The sequence below is a fragment of the Miniopterus natalensis genome, chromosome 3, assembly GCF_054644295.1.
Source record: "Miniopterus natalensis isolate mMinNat1 chromosome 3, mMinNat1.hap1, whole genome shotgun sequence".
In the NCBI taxonomy this organism is placed as follows: Eukaryota; Metazoa; Chordata; class Mammalia; order Chiroptera; family Miniopteridae; genus Miniopterus; species Miniopterus natalensis.
Genome location: NC_142083.1, coordinates 102,031,258 through 102,051,177, shown reverse-complemented (window position 1 = coordinate 102,051,177; position 19,920 = coordinate 102,031,258). Strand labels below are relative to the sequence as shown.

At 44.2% G+C, this 19,920-nt stretch overlaps 1 protein-coding gene across 6 annotated transcripts in view; it reads right to left on the bottom strand.

Annotated features, from left to right (window-relative positions):
* Positions 1-19,920, bottom strand: part of TNRC6A (trinucleotide repeat containing adaptor 6A) — a 171,514-nt gene that overhangs the window by 20,050 nt on the left and 131,544 nt on the right. For 3 of the 6 annotated variants that reach the window (XM_087815850.1, XM_087815853.1, XM_087815852.1), the window contains 7 exons: positions 17,248-17,634; positions 5,523-8,096; positions 4,172-4,348; positions 3,114-3,289; positions 1,925-1,957; positions 332-412; positions 3-54 (listed from right to left, as the gene is read on the bottom strand). In XM_087815850.1, the coding sequence (XP_087671976.1) occupies positions 3-54; positions 332-412; positions 1,925-1,957; positions 3,114-3,289; positions 4,172-4,348; positions 5,523-8,096; positions 17,248-17,634 (3,480 nt within the window). The remainder of the gene's footprint in view (positions 1-2; positions 55-331; positions 413-1,924; positions 1,958-3,113; positions 3,290-4,171; positions 4,349-5,522; positions 8,097-17,247; positions 17,635-19,920) is intronic. The other 3 variants (XM_087815851.1, XM_087815854.1, XM_087815855.1) reach the window with 3 other exon arrangements.

Here is a 19,920-nt window from a genome sequence, read left to right as displayed (position 1 = left end):
ACCTCCGGGAAGGTCCATCTTACTGCTCTGCACGTTTTCTTCTGGTGAGTCTCTCTGAAGTTAAGGAAAGCATGTGAGCAGACTGTAATTTATCAATGAAAATGGATAGAAAACTAAAGAATTTTTTACTTTATTTATTTGTGGAATTTAAGTGGATCATGAAACTTCATTTTTCACTGCCTAATAAAAAATTTTTAAATAAGATATATGACTAAAGTTTATTAGCTCAAACTAGAAAAATAAAGGCTTCGTGGCCAATTTACTCTAACCTCAAGCTTATTCACAAGAACTCAAAGGTAAAGAATTTGTTAGGAAAACAAAACACACTTACCGAAAAACTGATATTTGAAAACTGTTTAACAAATGGGTTCATCCACGCTTCTTCTTGCTTGTTGCCACCCTTCATCATTCCCTTTGTAAGAGAAAAGAGTAGAAAGGCGCCGTGGCCATTTCTGTTTATCTGGGTATAGTGATGGATTAATAAACTTCAAGACAATTCTCAACTCTCATTTTTAGCCAATTTCTCCTCCAATCAACTTTAACAGAGTTGTTAAAAATTTTAAATCAGCTTATTTGATTTTTAACTTCCTTTGCTCCAGTCCTCTGGTATAGCTGTAATGCACAGAGAAACCCCTGAAGGCAAGCCTTAGTCAGAAGGAACAGACAGAAGCAAAGGGCCCCAAGCGGCCTGCAAAAGGCCCTCTGAGGAACAGACCTGCCCATCAGACAACTCTCCATTTACAGATGGACTGTGTTCTGAAGGAGAAATTATAATTTGGATTTATAGAATTCTCACACCAAAGTAAAAACAGTCCTTAGGCTCTTAGGTTAATCCAAAGAAACCAACTTAACCCATAATTTAATTATGCTATGTCCCCTATACTGAAAAAACACGACGTTTCCATATGGTAAAGTATTTTAAAATTTCAATTTGTGTTGCCAAGAACACACCAGCCCCAGCAGCAGCTAAAGTTGGGGCTCCTCCTACTTGGTGTTGGCTTTCTGAGGCTGGCAGGGAGATGGACCACACAGAATCCACTTTGGAATGTGAGTTGAGAGAATGAATGGTCCATGATCAGCAGGGTGGTAGATCGTGAGGCTGGGAGCCACAGACCAGTGCCTCCCACTATGTGAAGCTCACAGACCATTCTCAGTCTGCGACCTTAGTTTTCCTTCCCCATTGCTACCACCTGTTCCTTCTGACTGGGACAGAACACAGCTTAACCTCCCCCTAAAGGAAGGTCTCTGAAGCAAGCGTCTAATCCTCTGTGAGGTGCTGAGGCTGTCTGATTCCTCTTCCTCCCACCCGAACCTAACTGGCTGCAAGGCCTCTGTCCTATTCCAAGTGTCTCTCAAGCCAGTCCCTTCCACTCTGCACCCATTCTTGCTTCCCAAGTCAGAGCTCTTAACTCTGGTCTTTCCCCCGTTCCAATTTATTTTTCATTCTATCACTGGTTAACATTCTTTAAAAAAATTAATTTTAAAAATCAAACAGATGCTACTTTCTATTCCATTTCGTTGGCTCCACACTTATACAGACTGAAGTTCAAACTCTTGGGCACGGTATTGAAAACCCTTTACAATCTGCCCTTAGTCTAACCGTAGAGCCAGATCTCCTAAAAAATTCTACATTTTGGTCATGTCAGGCTACTATTTTCCTTAACACGTCCCACCCCAGGCATGTTCCAAATTCTGGCTGCCACGGCTTAGAGCGCAGCGCTCCTAATGCCCCGCACCAGGCTCTGAGCTCCGTGAAGGGGCAGCTCGTGTCCTAGCGTTCTGAACCCCCAGCACCAAGCCCAGTACCTGGCACACAGCACCTGGCCCACAGCACCTGGCCCACAGCAGAGGCTACATAAAGTGCGCAGCTGCTCTCTAAGCCTCTCACTAGCAGAAACAAGGAGAAAGTAAAAAGGCTACACACCCTTTCCCTTCTCCTTTTTTTGCCACTCAGACCCTGTAAGGAAAGACAAAGTCACAAAACAGCACGGTCCAGGGGGGCACAGGGTTGGAACTGGAAGGCCTGAGCTTAAGTCCCTGTTCTGCCACTTACTAGGTACACAACATGGGGCAAGTCACCGCTTTTTCCAGCCTCAAATTCATCAGGACTCTGTCTCAGAAGGTTATGAGGATTGAATGATTTATGTAGAATATGGGAAAGCGCTTCATAAGCTACATGGTGAGGCAACAGGCAAATTCAGCCAAATAAAACATGTTTGTTTTTTTTAAATGGAAATGGCAGGTCCTAGACTTAGAATCCCAGGATTAAAAGGAGGGACCCTGGGAGTCAGCTATTATATGACAAGATACCTGACTCCCAGGGTCTCTCAAAAAGGAACTTTCCCGCAGGGTGGGGAGGATGTTTCAGGATCATCTGGGGACTGGGCGCAAGTTTTGAAAATGGTATCCGAGAGAATCAGACACCGGCACCCGACACCCCCTCTTAAGAACCAGAGCTCCAACCTGTGCCTCTCAGGCCTGGCTCTGCAGCACAAACACTGGGAAGCTTGTCTGGGACAAGACACAGGGTTCAATTTCCAAAAGACAGTAGGCCTGGGGTACAGGAAGCTGTACTGTTAACAAACCCCACATAGTTCTGATGTACAGCCAGGTCTGGGAATTACATGTGTCCACATACAAAAGCAAAACCAAGCTTGGCTCATTCCTGGGGATTTCTGTCACAGGACCTTTTGGGGCGGGAAAGGGACAGAGATAACGCATGGATGGGGAGGGCAAGTCTGGGTACAGGGAGGTCGGACGCCAGGGGAGGAGGTGGATGGGAGATGAGCTGGCAGTGCAATGGCAGGAGTCGACGCGGAGATTTGCCCTCCTCTTCCTCCCCACCACTGCTGGCACCACCCTACGGTGCAGGGTCGTTCCAGGCAGCACGGGTGGAAGGGGGGAGGAGAGAAATCCCAAGCTGTAGCAGTGGGGAGAAAGGAAGTTCCTGTGGTTGTTTTCCTGGGTGGCTGCCCGTAGAGGAGGCTGTACCTGGGGTGGGGGCTGCCTGCACTAGGCTGACGGCCACAATGGGCAGGCAGAACATTCACTTTCTGTGGGTCAACTACCTTTGGCATTTGAAGTTTCAAGGGGGTGGCCCTTGAAATGTTTACCTTCGATGACATTTTCTTTGTGTAGGGTGGCCAATGTAAGGAGGCGTTGAGCTCCTGCGACGAGCTGCTATTCCACATCCCAATCTCCACGCCCTCCTCCACCTCCCAGCCAGGCGGCCGGTCTCCGGGCAATGGCGCATCATCACCACACCAGCCATCTTGCATAGATTTTGGCCCTGGTTGTGGATTTGTGATACAGAGAGAAACACACTTTAATAAAAACAATTCTTTCTGGAGGATGAGCATACATTAAGGGAGCAGGGTTCGGGAACAACCTAAAAAAATCCACTTTTATTTCCCTTCCCGGATCTGCATATCAGGAATGTATGTTATACACAGAGTTAAAAGTCTCATTAAGAATTTATTTTTATTAAAAATTCCATAAAAAAACCTTCCATGGTTTTACGAATCAGAGGGTTCCTAAACACGGGACAACGGTGGCATTCTTGCTCGCACTCACTTAACAATCTGCATGGTGGCGCACAGGACAGAGAAGACAGATAAAATTTAGAAGAGTTCGTTTTCATATATAGTTTCTGGGACAGTGACCAAAAGTACTGCAAGTCATATGTAGAAACTGTCCTATCTATACACTTGACCTTTGGAATTTCAAGGGGGTGTCCCATATACAAACTACGGGACCGTGACAACGTTCATCTGAACACTGGAAATTCTGTTCATTTTGTGTGTAATGTTTAGAGAATCATCTGGAAGCTGAGCCAGTCTGCCTGTGTATCCCTGTGACAATTACATTTAGTCTCTCATGTTGGACAACCTCAAAGCTGCTTGACTATTTCCAGGTAATCTAATCTGGTAAAATATAACTCAGACTTGGTGAAGTATATGCAAATCATTAATACCTGCAGTTCTAAGGAAAACGAGAAAAGACAGAAAATTTGGAAAGAGTAAACCATGTTGCAAATTTAAAGAGCCAAATAATGAGTATCATCTAGAATGATGATACATGCTACCTTAACATGACAGATATCCAATTAATTATATTCAATGAGAGATCACCACTGCTATAAAAGAGCTACCAGGGATTATCAATAACTTACCAGATTTGCTTAACGCTTGTGGACCAACAGAGCTGGAGCCCCACGTGGATGTGTTGGATGCCACAGCAATGGGTTCCCCCCAGCTGGGACCACTGTCTATGGGTTTACCCCATGCTGAAGTACCATTATCCACAGTTGTGGCTGGAGTAGAAGGCTCCCCCCAGGGCTCACCCCAGCCTTTAGAAAGTGTGGGAAAAGAAGTCATCAGCACATGGTAGGGAAGTACAGTGGAATCAGAGGCAACAAGGAATACTTAGGGAACAACAGGTGAAGCACTTCACATTTATGTATTAAATAGTGACGCTGTGATGGGCAAAAAAGATGGCATCTGTTTGATGCAAAGAAGACAAGTAATTTCCCATCCCTGCAACTTAACTGTACTAACTGCCCTCTGGGTGTAGAACAGATGCTTTTGAATAACCTTAATCACGGCAAGTCATCCTGCTTTAAAGATAAATTTAATTCCTGGAAGTCAAGTCTGTCTGAACTAAACCCAGTGAATTAAAGCAGGTGAGCATGCTGGGTACTCGTGTGTGTACAGAATTTTTACCATACGTGCAACCTTTCAACATCACCATCCTGGAAAAATGGATCCTACATTTATAAGTGCTGGACAATGCTTCTTAAAAAGTCTGAAGTATTATTAAGTTGTCCAAAACAAAGAAAGGCAAAGCCATAAACATGTTGTTTAAAAAAACCAAAACAGCCTTCCCCCATTAGATACATAGCTGTTTCTTCTAAGAATTAAGCTAATTACATTAATACAATAAACTATACTTAATGTCGAGATCATTTGCAGAGACAGAAATCAGTTCCTTGTTATTAGGGGAAAGTGGGAATATACTAGAGAGGTACTGTCAAATGTTTTAGGTGCACGTGCGCACCCACGCTGTATCTAATACACTTGGATTTCAGGCCTACTTAAATAAATCCCCGCTAAGGCCAAATACAGTACCTAGTATTTAGAGTATTGTCATTAACACTTGTTCTATTTCTGAGACTATTTTAGCCTAATAATAAAAGCAAAAAGTGCAGCCTAAGAACTGAGAAAAGTGTACAGCATTCCCACCTGACACCACCTTTCCAGTTCTGCCTTCCGCAGCATTCCAGGGAGAACAGAGTACGTGGGATTCACACCCGATATTGCTGAAGGCAGAGCTGCTCCCTGATGGTGAACACCTCACCTATAATTTTCTTCCCTATAAGCCTCTCCTGGATTAGAGTAAAAGAGGCCTCTGTGTGCAGTGAACACTCTGTTAAACACATCTTATCATAAAGTAAACTGAAACAAGGCTCACAGTCCTGTGAAGTGTTTGTAAGACCCATCAGACGCCACAAAGTAACAACTCACCGGAGCTCCGGCCTGCCTCTGGGGTAGAGATGGCACTTGCAGAAGGCAGCAGCTGGTGCACCTGTGCTTGCTGGTCTGAGCGGCTGCCGCCACTTGGGACATTTTTGTTCCACATGTTCACATTCTTGTAGTTGTATTTGCTGGGATCTCCCCAAGCTGAGGTTCCATCATCAATTTCCATTTTGCGCCGTATGGACTCTGGGGACGGTTCCTCCCAGCCTGTGGGTTCTTCTTCTTTTGTCGGGGCTGGAATAGGTCCTCCCAGCCAGCCTGTACCAGAGGGTTTGCCTGGAGCTGGAGGGACTCCCCAAGACTCAACATCTGGTTGCTTGTTCCAGTCTGGAGAGCTGACTGGCTTTGCCGAATCTCCCCAACCCATCGACTGACTAGACTTCGGAGGATCTCCCCATCCCTGGGAAGAGTTAGGTTTAGAAGATTCATCCCATCCTGATGAATTATTTGGATTTATATTATTTCCCCAAGTAAAAGAACTAGTTTTACCAAGTTCATTCCAGCCAGAAACGGACCTGTCACTGTCACTACCTCCTGAGCTAGATTTCTTATTAGCCTCACCCCAATGGTTACTTCTTGACGTGTCTCCCCAGTTATCACTGGCAGAAACAGACCACCCTTGGTTTGACTTTTGTCCATCACCCCAGCCCTGTTTGTTCTTTTGCGAATCATTCCATGTGGACTTCTCTTCTTTGCAATTCCCCCACTGATTGCTCTTGACCATTCCTGTAGCAGCAGAATCATCTTCCCACCCCCCCTGGCAGTTTGAGCCTTTGGAATCTCCCCACCTCAGAGCAGGCTTGGGATCTCCCCACCCCGATACAGATGAGGTATCATTACTGTTAGGGCTAGTCTTGTCTATGCATGCCCCTGAGTTAAATGTCTGTGTTGCAGAGCTCCCCCAGGCCTCTGTCCCATTGTCAGTCTTTCTTTCCCCTCTAGGTGATGCCTCGGTATCCCAGGCAGTATTCTGCTTAATAGGAGTCTGTCCCCAACCAGAGTTGGACAGGACACGCGGATCTAAGTCAGTTCTGTTAACAATGCTTTGGAGTAACGTGTGCTGATCAATTTTCCTCCTGTCTCTACTCTGAGTCTCCCCAGTGGCCTTTTCCTCGAGGCGTCCAGTGCTTTCTGCACTGCCTTCACTGCCCACGGTACCTCCTGTTGTGGCCCACACGCTGTTTTGCTCATTCGTCTGAGCTGGGGCAGAACCCTGGTCATCTTCCTCAGTAGAATTCCATCCGTTTGTAAACTTCTTACCACTGCCATTTGCACTGTCACTGGAATGCTGATTGCCAGGCAGCTTGCTCCACTCCACACTGGGAACATCAGTGCCAGTGTTTTGTGCAGGAGCTCCCCATCCTCTTCGATTTCCTCCCGAGTTTGCACCGTTTCCACTTCCCCAGGATGCACTCTGGGAACTCGTGGCCCCGGAATCCCACACGCCTCCTCCTTTATTTGTGTTCACCGGGAAGTTTGTGCCCACAGGCCCATTCATGCCAGGCTGCATTAGAGTTGCGTTCACAGTGTCACCATCAGCTTGGCCGTCGGGGCTCGCACATGTGTCTTCAGAGTAGTTAGAGCCATAGGCACCCCAGGTAGTACCATAAGAGCCTGCGCTTTTTGACTCTCCATTGCTAAGGTGAGGAAGGGAAGTGCCATTCATAACCGATGGAGCCTGTATCTGAGGATGATTCATTGTGCTCACACGCCAGGCCCCCGTGTTACTAGGCAGTTCGTTATTCTGTACTGAACCGGAGTTTGGTAAACTAGAGGTCATAAAGTTAGTAGTGTTATTTGGTCCAGTCATTTCAGTGGTGATATTCTGAGGTTGACCACTGAATGAAATCTTCTGTGTACCACTCACTTCGGATTCACAAGTTTCCTGAAGGCTTCCCCAGGTACCATGGGTAGACCCACCCACTTTAGAGTTAATACTCTGATTGTTAGGCATCTGGCCTATGGTACTGCACTGAATATTGATGCCAGGACTACTGCTGCCTACAGGCCCTTTTAGGGCAAGTCCGCTGTTCTCTAATACTGGCCAGGCACCGTGGCTGCTAGCTGAAGTCAAAGTGCTTGGATTTACCCCTCCATTTGATGAAGGGCTTACAGTGCCCCAAGCATTCATTCTATTGCTGCTACTTTCTGACTTGCTCTCAGGAGCATCCACAGAGACCTGACATGTGCTTATTACGGCTCCATGGGAGAAGCCCCAGGGCCCAGTACTACTTCCACGGCCCACACTATTGCTACTGCCACCAACCACAAACTTGTTTTGGGAACCAAGTCCAGTGCTGTTTCGAAGGCAATCTTTTTCACCACCTGTGCTCCCTGAAGCCATGATAGTGATGCTTCTTTCTGGTTCAGAACTGGAGGTGGAATCAGCATCCACACATTCTGAAGCCAACTCTGGATCACTGCCAGGGACCAAGGGCCATGCTTTCTCAGGGGGGTTGCTTACAACAGCATCTTTACAGTTTGTGCTAGAGTCGCTCGAAGAACACACAGGTCCCCGCTGCGAATTTTCATAATGAGATGCAGAAGTGTTGTGGTTTGTATCTAGAATAAAAGAGAAGTACATTTTCATTAAGTGTTTAAAAAATAGATGGCTATGTGATAAATGTGGCTGCTCTACACCAACAAGATATAGCACCTCACAGTACGGTTGCAAGGGCACTGGTTACATCCAGACACTTTCCACATACACTAATCAGTTCCACACAGGCAGGGAGTTCTGCACTCTGCTTACCCATGTTGTCCTAAGAGCCTAGAGCAGTGACTGGAACATAAGAGCTCCTCAATCAATACCTGCTAAGTGAATGAATTGCTAACTTATCAGCAAGTAGAAGAATTTCAGAGCCAGGCAGGATGAGGTGGTAATAATGTGTTAGCACTTATGAAGCAACCAGGCTTAGAGGCCTGGCAGGGGGAGAAGAGGCTGAGATGTAGATGGGTGAAGACAATGAACAGGCAAAACTAAATGTATCAGAAACACAGGGATGGGCAAAGTAGGGCTATAGTTGTAATACAAATACAATAATAATTAATATTATAAATATTATTATTAATTATTGTATTTGTACAGTGGTACCTCGGTTTTTGAATGTGACCCGTTCCGGAAGACCGTTTGAGTTATGAAACGTTCAAAAACTGAGGGATCCACAGCCAAAAGCCAGGCCTCAGGATCTTGCCCCCAGTGGCAGCCGTGTGGTATATGTGACTTCCGAGGCTTGTTTGAAAACCGAAGCATTTATTTCCGGGTTTACCATGTTCGTAAACCGAAATACTCGTCAATGGAGAAGTTCGAAAACCGAGGCACCACTGTATTCTAACTGTAAACCTACTTCTGCTCACTCTTGTATATCGGGAATCCTTTTCCAGCCTTTCTTCCTTGGACCAGCTTTATTTCTAAAATCCTCACCAGAGGACATGCTTAGAGAGAGGAAAGGGGGGGCGGGGACAGTAAAAGAGAGAGAGAGAAACATCGACTGATGGCCCTGACCAGGACTCGAACTGCAGACTTTTGATGCACAGGATGATGCTGAACCAGCCAAGCCCCCCGCCAGGCTACAGCAGCTTTTCCACACACATCTGGGTCGTGTGGCCCCTTCATAGAATTACAAAGTCTCTGCCATGACATTCCCACTCATGAGCATTCACACTCAGCCTGATGCGGCACATAAGGATATTTTTAGCTTTTCTCTTCTTCATAAAAATGTCTTAATTTACCTGCCTAGCCCTGCTTACTGAACGACTACAAAAAAACTGATATCGGGCATTGGTGGTATAGTGGTGAGCATAGCTGCCTTCCAAAAAAACTGATATGCTGACGACCACAGGATGCCTATGATTAAAAATCAACTGCTGATTTTGAAGACTGTTAATGACCAGCCATATAATCCAATAGTCTTGGAGCTACTGCTGCATATTACCATCTAGTCATTTTCCAGCAGGCAGGGCAGGCAGTTCTAGGGCTCCCGATTTGGTTTAAGGGAAAGTCCTCACAGGCATTAGGCTACAGCCTGCACTTAGACTGTCCTTAGGGGGTTGCATTACTACTCTTTAGAGTAGTCATCAGCATATGCAATGCTTTGCACTCAAGTCATGCCCCAGGCCTAATGCGCCCACCACTAGGTTGTAGGCCTAGAAAACAAATGTAACTCTTGTAGAGGAAGGCGGACAGGAAAATCAGGTCCATCTCACATCATTCTCTCTCAAAGCACAATTGTTAAGCATCAAAAGGTTATGGAACTATAAAGAGTAGCAGAAAAAAGGGCTGCTAGAGAGACACTGGAAATGTATATATAATTCAACAAATATATGTATTTTAAAGTTCTATAAGGGACCTTCACTCCCCGTTTAAGAGTCTTTTTTAAGCTGACAAAGTCTGTCATCTTCCCAAACCCACAAGGAAATAAAGGGTATCAAAAGCCCGTCAGAAGTACTGGATATAGACAAACCAACACGCCAGCACCTGCACTGCCACACCACTCAGCACTATGCCCCCGTGCTTCACATGCACATGGTCACCGAGTCCACGAAGCAACCCTGGGCACTGGTACCCCTACCACAAGGACCTCCTCCCAAAGGGAGAAATGATCCCACTCACTGACTAATTTTCCTCATCTCAGTAAATTTCCTAAAACCTAAGGTTTAGCCTTGATTCCTTCGTGTGTACAGCAAATGCAAACATTATCAAGTCCCAAATCCATCCACTTTTCTCCAGATCTAAAACAAAGAAGCCACCATCACCATCTCCTTATGGGCTAGAGCATAAGTATTTCTGTTGCCATCATTTGCTCTGTACTGTGTGTGTGTTGCCACCTCCATACGGCGGGAATTAGAATGTCAGACACAAGTAACCAAGTTGAAAATAAAGGGAAGGACCTGGGATCTAACAATGAAATGTCAGAAGCATTCCCATAATAGGGGAAAGATGGAATATTTGTCATCAGCACTACTACTCAACCTTGTGCTGGAAATACTAACCTATCGATATGACTCCAAAATGAGGTAAAGATAGAAAAGAAACAGAAAAAGTTAACATTTAAAAAGCAATAGTTTTCTATACTCCAGGAATAATCAACAGGAAAGCAGGATGGGAAGAAGAGCCTCATTTTAACAGCCACAAAAAACCATAAGGCAACCTGGAATAAGCTACAAACACCCTTGAAGTCCTATGTGACTACATTTATTGCAGGCCATACTGAAGACAACTTGATTGAGTATGAGTATACACACTTCCTCAACAGGAAGCTGTGACGATGTCTGAAGTTTAATTCAATTATAAGGAATTGCTAACAGGAGTCTGTAACTTGATTAAAGTGATTTAAAAATTCATATAAACAAGCGAAAATTTTCAAAAATCTCAGAAAGAAGAGTGTGAAGGGGGAGGGGGGGCCGCACTCTTGAGCCGTGAAACAGCCGAGCTACCTGAGGGGCTGGATACCAGGCCCTTCGGCTGAACAGAACAGGAGTCCAGGAATAGACCCCTGCACGTGTCAGAGGTCAGCCCTTTAAATCACAGGGGAAAAGGAATACACAGTACTTATATTTAAAAAAAAAAGTCTTTATTGATTTCAGAGAGAGGAAGGGAGTGAGAGAAACATCAATGATGAGAGAGTCATCGATCCGTTGCCTCCTGCACACGCCCTGCTGGGGATCGAGCCCACAACCCGGGCATGTGCCCCGACCAGGAATCGAACTGAGATCTCCTGGATCCTAGGTCGATACTCAACTGCTGAGCCATGCCTGGCTGGGCCACGGTACTTTTAAAAGATTTTAAAAAATGAGACAATTTTCCAAATAAAGCCAAGTGTTAAAAATGAAAACATGAAGTTATTACTGAATGAGAATTTTCTATACATAAAAGCAAAGAAAGAAACCATTAAAAGGAGATACAGACTTCACTACTTATTAAAAAAGTGAAGCTTTCCAATGTCCACACACATCAAAAGAAAGAACCAGCAAAATACGCATTTTAAAAACTAACTCTCTCAGAGACCTTGAGCTGTGAGGGAGGATTTCTCTCAGAACCAGGCCCCCACATTGTTTGGAGGTGGTGGTGGTCTAAATTTGTCTTCTGCTATACATTCCTATGTATTTTAAGAAAATAAGGAGAGATGCCAACAGTAATTATTCGATAAAATTCCATTTTTAGTCTGGAACTTAACTTGACACTTCCAAAAAAACTAAATTAAAAGGCTATTTCAAAAATTGCATTTACCAAGGTGGATCCACAAGGACCTTTTAGTTATGAAAATGTTGTAGCTCAGACAGAAAACTCTAAGAGACACACGCGTGTATGTGTGCGTGCGTGTGCGAGTGTGTAGAGATGTTAGTCTAATTGAAGCTGTAAAAAGAGTAAGACTCCTCAGCAATCACAACTAGAATGTTTCACAGCCAGGCTCCTTCATAACTGGAAGCAGACAAATAACCTAGTTCCCTTCCAGGAAAGGAAGCCAAAACCCATCACTACAAATGAGAATAAATGTACAGAAACATCAGTAAGTAGATGACCATAAAGCTTTCACAGGAAATAATGAGAAACAATACGACTATAGGTCCCTGTGCAGGTGGGAGCAAAGGGGACAGTGGAGTTTTGCTGTCACAAAATATAAGTTTTTATGCACTGCACTACTGAAGCAACTAAACTTTGGATGACTGCACGTCACTGAAAAACAGGAGAAGCCCAGCATCCTACTCTCACACACAATCACCTTAAAGAGAGGAAGCGGCTCCAGCACCACCTGATGAAGAATACAACAGTGCGCCACACAGCACCTGCTCAGGAAGGCCAAAGAGCGCCTGTGGGGCCGAACAAAGAGTGGCCATATGACAAGTAATTTATTCAGGACCCATTTAGATCCAGGCAAATTCATGTATTTTTCTTATCACATTTTAGCATGTTTAGTTAAGTAAATGCGTGCTTTCTGCCTTAGAGACTTTCAGTCTCTTGGAAAGGAAAGACCTTCAGAAATAGTACTTGGAGTTTAATAGTATTTCCAGAAAGTATGAAATGGTGTCACTGGAAATTGAGAGAATCTTAGGCACACAATTTCAAATATCACTTAAGTGAGAAAATACAAAATGTTTCTTCCAGTTATTCTGGCCTCTAGTCCAGTGGTTGGCGAACTTCTGTAAAAGTCCCATTAGTAAATGTTTTAGGTTTTGCCAGCCAGATGATCTCTGTGGCAACTACTCCAATGGATACTCTGCCACTGTAGCTTGAATGCAGGCACAGACAACATGCAAAGGAATGGGAGTGGTGACCATCAGGCTACAAGCCAGCCTCTGTTCTAGATTAAAGACAACAATGGCAGAACCACAACCAACTACAACACATGGGTCATGACTGGGTTCTGGGTGAAGAGCCGCGGTGAGTGAGCTGGGGGACAGCTGTAAGACATTCTGGGGCTGGGACTCTAGACCAGATGGCGAGTGCCTCAGCCAGGCCAATGGTGGCAGCAGTGCAGACGAAAGAGGAAAGCTCAGAGACATTTTGGAGTTAAATTCAGCAGGGCATGGTAAACCGTGACCTGCAAAAAACTAAGAAGAAAGAGGGGAGTTGAGCATGATTTTAAGAGTTCTAGATGGGGACTGCATGAACGGGGGTTGCCAACCTTTTGAGCGAAAGAATCCAGGAGCAGAAACTGGCACGTGGCAAGAGAATAAGTTCAATTTTTGACACGTTGAGTGTGAGGGGCTCAAAATCAGCTGAAGATACGAACCTAAAAATGGGGAGTGATTTGAAATAAAGCCATGGGAGGGAATAAAATCTGAGCACCAGTCAAAGAAAAATGAAAAAATGAAAGAGCTTTAAGGAGAAAGTGATCAACAAAAAACACGTAGATACCTATTAAGATAAAAATAGAAAAGTCTGATTTTTACCCCATTTAAAAGTAAACCTAAGCCTGTCCCTGACATTCACAAGATCAGTGACCTTGGTAAGAGCTATGTTAGTCAAGTAAGCAGGAGTCAGATTACAGAGGATTGAAGTAATGGTTTAGAGATTGCAAGTCTGGGCTGCTCCTTCAAGAACCCTGAGAAAAGTGGAGGAAAGAAGTTCTATAATAGTCTCATGAGAATGGGAGTTTAAAGGAATTTATTTTAAAGGATGACAGAGACTTGAGTGTATGTTCACAGACCAAGGGGAAGGTGCAAGTAGAGGTTGAGGAGGGGAAGTTCCAGGACAGCGAGGACACCACACCGAAAAGACTGAGGAGCACAGGTGGATGGATAGTGTTCTAATCGTTAAACATCCCTGGGAATTTTAATGTTAACATTTCTGTTCATATAGCCCCAAGTCTTAGTGTTTCACCATTCTAGCTCAAATGTCCCTGTGCTCCTTTTAGAAAAAGTTCAAAAGCAGGAAAGGGTACGAAGAGTACTATAAAGATACCCACATGCTGCTCACCTTAAGAAAGATGCTACTCATTACAGTATCAAACTCTTGTGTAACCCTGATTACATGCCTTTCCTTTCCCACTGGGTAACCGAGTGGTAACCTCTCAAAATGCTATATATTTTAAGCAAAAGCTTATTAAAGGAGACAAAACAGCTCCTGCTGCAGCGAGAAGGGTCCCGAACAGGTAGCCTCAAAATGCTGTATTTTAATTCATCCCTAGGCAACACATAATGTTGTTTTGCATGCTTTATATTTTCTATAAATGATACCATACTATAAACAAACAAAAAGACATTCTTGGGACAGCCAGTGGAAATGTGAGTGCCCCCGTTTGCTCAGGGTAATCATAGTACCATGGTTGCGTAGGACACTGTCCTTAATCTTAGGAAATTACCTGTGAAGTATTTAAGGTGAAGAGAAATGAATGTTCGAGCACACATGTGCACATGCATGTCTACATGATAGGGGGAGAGGATGCCTGTGAAATCAGGATGGGTAAGTACTAACCGCTGGGGGATTCGGGTGGAGGGTGTGGAGGGCTCGCTGTTCTATCTGTTCAATGTCTGTATTTATCATGTAAGCACGATGATAAAATGTGGGTTTGGCCCATAAAGACAATACTGCTGCCAGCCCTGTTAAGCATTTGTTGCCCCAAATTTAGTGTCATTTGGGCAGTAACAGGGCCTGATGCCTTAGGGCTCAAAAGAACCGACTGCAAGAGGTCTCAGAGCATCAACTGAAAGCGTCCCTGTGTCTGAGCTCAGCCTGCAGAGCTGTCTGGTTTGACCAGCATAGGGCTCTACAAAGCCTAACCTAAGCATGTAAAGGATCTTAGGCAGGAACAGAAATCAGTCTTCACCCCTGGCCCCTCACTCCCTTTCACCTTCTATTTCACTTACCTGCCAGCTTGCAAAGGCATTTTAGTTTGCGACCTCTGATTTATAAAGTACCCAATCTCCTGTAGGTACTATCCCTACTCCGAGACTGCACAGAATAAATGAGAAATGCATTATATGAGGAAAAGGGAGACACATCCAGCATTCCTCATTGTTACCACAAAGACTTTAAGTACATTTCTATGTATGTATTCTATGTATTAATTTAAATGTCAATTCTACTCCATTAACTATTTCTATTTAGGAAACAAAAGGCCAAATGTAAATACAAATATACAAAAATGAAAACAGATCATTGCCCACGATGCTGAACTGCACGCAGCTCACGAGAAGGCTGTTTCTGGGCTACTGCGCGTGCTGTGGATGCTGTCCACGGCACCGCTCCTCACGACCACCAGGCAACCTCTGACCGTGGAATGAATGCGCCTCATCTATAAATGATGACTAAGTGCACTAATACAGTCAGTGGGCCACAGTAAGCACCTCAAGGGTTAGTCGCTATATTGTTATAGTAACCCATCAGGAGCCAGGACAGAGCTAACTGTCTATGAAATCTTCTGATTCAGACACCCAGTGGGCTGTAGGCTATTCTGTGGCTAAAGTTTCCACTATCCTTCCTAGTAGCACCACAAAGAAATGTTAATGTAAACACGTGACATATGGGTAGGTGGGAATTCACAGATGTTTAAAAAGAGACAAAAGCACACATCTGGTTCTTCTGCAGACTGCTTTCCTTCAGCACCTGCGCTCCAGGTGTGTGCGGACTTAACTCCTGGCTGCAGTCAGGCTGCTGCACCCTCCTGACTTCCACCTCACCCTCCACATTAACACTGTTCACCCTTGTAAAGTCCTTTCGTAACAGGTGGGATGTTTTGCCTTCTCAGACTTTTTTGAAGACATCTTCCTATGCCCACATCTTAGGCCTTCTTGTCATCTGAATGTATATCTGTAACACTTTTGGATTTTTTGACCCATATCCAGTTGTTTCCATTTCAAACTCAGTTTTGTTCTTTCATTTCCCAAATTGAAAAAGCATATTCAACATATATCATTTTCTAAATTTACCAACCACTTCCCTGTTTAATTACCACACCACCATTGCTTAGCCTGTAGTAGGTACTCAAGCATTTGTTATATAATAACCTCCCCTAAGATTTTAACTGCATTTTTTATTATGCTGAAGACTCAATACATTGGCTTCCAATCTGACTTCCCAGATGAACTTCAAACCGAATATCGAATAGTGGGCATGAGAGGGGTGAGTCTAAAGCAGACTCTTCTTCCTGAAGAGTGGAGGTCTCTGCACTTTCAGGGGAGGTAATCCACCCAGTGCCAGAGTGTTTGGCACTAAGCTATTTGCTTTAACATGTCACATAATTCAATCCTCAAAGCAACCTGATAGGTTGGATACTCCTGTCCACACTTTACAGACTGTGAGAGAGGCTCGGGTGAGCTGAGGGATCTGGCCAAGCTAACCTGGCAGTAAGCTTTTGGAGGGGAGAGCATTAACTCAGGATGGGGTTCAGAGTAGCTCCTACTCTAGAGAGAGCACAGCAGCAGGAATGAGTAACTCTCCCGGGACGGTTAGAAAGGGCTGCTCGGGTGAGACGCAGACACATGAGCACGCAGTGGAGCTGGGATTTAAAAACCAGGTCCATGTGGCTCGAGACCATCCATTTCCAGTACCCATGTTTTCATGGGTGGGAACCTTGAATCTCCTCAATTCTCTAGCTGGCTTCTGATAAAAGATTCAAAATACTTTGGTGAAAGAAGGGAAACCAACCAACCCTCAGAACCTCTCAGAACATGTCAAAACACACTGCGCTTCGAGGAAGCTGTAGTCACGCACCAGATGTACTTTCTGCCTCACAATCACTGCTGCACTGAGAAAAGGCACTGAGGTAACAGCGGAATGCATGTACTGTTTGAATATAATTTCCACGAGTGTAGTCTTTTTAATGGTAAATGGTTAACTGGCTGGTCTGGACAAGTTATTTCATGGCCTGGTACCTCAGTTTCCTCTAATGAAAAGTGGAGACAAGAGCAGTTTACACCTCACAAGGTTGCTGAGGATTAAATGCAATAATATGTACAACTGCTTAGCACGTAGCTTGAGGGGAGTGTTCAATTCTAGCTATAGTCTTATGATCAATTTAAGCTATAAGGTGCTTATTAAAATAGGTAGAACCTGGAGGGTGAGTAGATTAATCGTCATTTTTAAAGTAGGATGGGTAGTGACCTACAGGCAACATTTCCAGACTCCCTATACATAACTCCCTGTACAGATTCTTATTTTGCAACCCAGATACTAATGAATACAGACACATCACCCCAAAGTCGTGAATTATAAACCTGCTACACCGCTACTGACGGCAGCTGAAGTCTCGTAAGAAATGCCTTCTCTCACCTGACTGGTCTCTGCTGCTCTGCACCTCTCCGTTATTTTGTGGCTGTTGGTTTGACACAGCACTGCTTTCTGACTGGCTGTTTAACACTTTAACAGCAGATCCCAGGTTTGCTGCTATGACAGGAAAATGTTGACCCCTCTTTAGAAGCTGTTTATGCTCCTGGTGGCGAAATCGTGGTGGTACTTCACGAGGATACCGAGGCAAGGCCTGTGGTGGCTGCGGCTGCTGTGGCTGCTGCTGTGGCTGCTGCTGTGGCGGCTGTGGCTGCTGCTGACTGTTGGCTGTGGCTCGCTTGGCATTATTATTAGTGCTGGTTGCTGTGGAAGTGCCGTTATTAGAGTTGGCAGGCTGAGGCTGGCTTACACTGGGCTTTATCTGTTCTGGCACTGATCCCGACAAAAGAAAAGGGGTGGAAAAGATTAGCCAGTAAAGTGTACCTCCATGGTTAGCCATCTAAGTAAAAAGTCACTAAGAAAAACAATCCTAAAGGAACAAAAGTTTAAAGTGTGGGGACATCCTCACTCATGGGCTCCAGTTTTCCTAGGAGAAATCGCTGCCAGTAGTCAATCTGCCTTCTGCTAACTCCCTACCCAGCGAGGTCGTGGAGACCACCGGCATTCCTGGGCCCAATGACAGCTCATGCTCACCATCCCCATCCCTTATCATTCCCTGATCGGAGGTCAAACACTCATTATACAACTGTGGAACTCATGATAACAACAGGGGCAAACCGAGTTTTGGTAACCCTAAAAGAACCCTCAGCTCCCTGGTAACTTTACTTAACCTGCATCACGTTAATGTGTTTGATTTCCACTTTCCATCTTTGAAAGACAACACAAGGACAGGGGCAGAAAACAATCTATCCGTTTCCTTACAAAAAGGCAAAGTTAACAATGTTTCTGTTGTTAAAATGTAAAGTCTGAATCAAATAAACTGAGAACAGGAAGTAAATACAAAGATAACAGGATTAAATCTACGAGACTAATCAAAATTGAGAAATAAATCTCAGAAATTGCCACTTGGGTGCTCTATGAACAACTGGAAACTACAGAGAGTGAATTTTTCAACTCCTAGAAGAGATTAAGTAAGTAAGCAAACTGTGAGAAATGCCTTAAACCAGTTAAGATATACCCAATCTCCAAAACTACAGAGAGGCAGCATGGTATCTGAACTCCAGCCCAGGTGGCCTTCCCTAAGCTCTGGGTCTTTGGGTGAGGTGCAGGAATCTGACTGAGCCCGTGGCTCCTCTGTGAAACAGGGATAACTGTGCAGAGCTGTCCTTACTTACATATGTGGCGATTCACAGAGCTTATATCAACAGGCTATAAACACGAGGCTGCAACAACAGTGGCACACTATCACCTTCAACTTCTGTAGCAGTTCAATGTTTCTGTGAGATTCTGAAGCATCTTCATAAACACCACTGTCACATAAAGTGAAACCTCTCCATGTGATGGTGAGGACACTAGAGAAAACTGCTCAAAGGTTAAAAGCTCCAGGCCTGAAATTAAACAGCCTGCAACTCACTAGCTGAGCTATCCCGGTCTTTCCCTTGTCTATACAGAACAGTCCTGCTCTAGTATCCAGCATAATGTAAACACTCAGTAAGCAGAAGCTATTACTGTGGTGAAGTAAAACAAGTGTTTACCAAATGCCTACAATGTGTAGGATGCTGTGATAAAGTGCTGGTCATTTGTGTTGTTTCCAGTAGTCACCCAAATTCTCTTACACACCCTCAGCCCTGCAGTCTCCTCTCATTTAAGTCTAGCTCCACCTAGTGCTTCCTTTCTCTGAACAACTAATGAATTTAGATTACATTACTAATATTTTTTAACATAGGATTTTGGCCTCTTATTTTTTAAATTATGACTGGTTTTTCTAAAGTAATACAAGCAAATTGTCATTCTGGAAGAATGACGAAATTTACAGGCATTCCATCTATTGCTCGGAATCCTTTCCATTCTTTTGAAAGGCAAATGAAAGTCTCTTAATAATCATTTGGGCCAAGTACATTCTAGATCTAATTTCTTTATGTATGAAAATTTTGTCTCCCAGACAATTTAATGCTCCCAGAATGCAGCAATAATGTACATTCCTTTGTCATGAAAAAAGTTGGGCACTGGATATTCTAAAGTGCCTCTGAATCCCCCCCCCCACCGCAGTATATATAATTATATAATTACAAGGAAACAACAACCTTAACTCCTCTTTTACACACTACTATTAGTACTGGGCTCAGCATGGCATCTGGTACTGAATATACCTTCAAGTGGGATAGTTACCCTCTGCTAAAAACAGACTTGTCTGCCACTGTATTAGAAGGAAATGATGGTGGCAGCAATTTAATACCCAGACAAGATATTATTTGTGTGAAATGGCAACAAGAAAATGTTCTTTAATGTTCAGTCAAGGAATCAGAAGATAACCTCATGACACACTGAATGGCCCACATGAAGACATGTATGAGAACCTAACACTAATCGGAAGTGACCAGGAATCCGAAAGCAGGATTCACATGCGACCAGCAACCCCACTCCTACTTCAAACAACTGCTATTCTTATCAGCCAAGTGCAGGAAGAAACTAAGGCTGAGACAGGTACTCAGTTCTGGGGCCAGAAAACTTCACTAAAATCAGTAAAAACATTAAGAGAATGTATTATTAATTACAAAA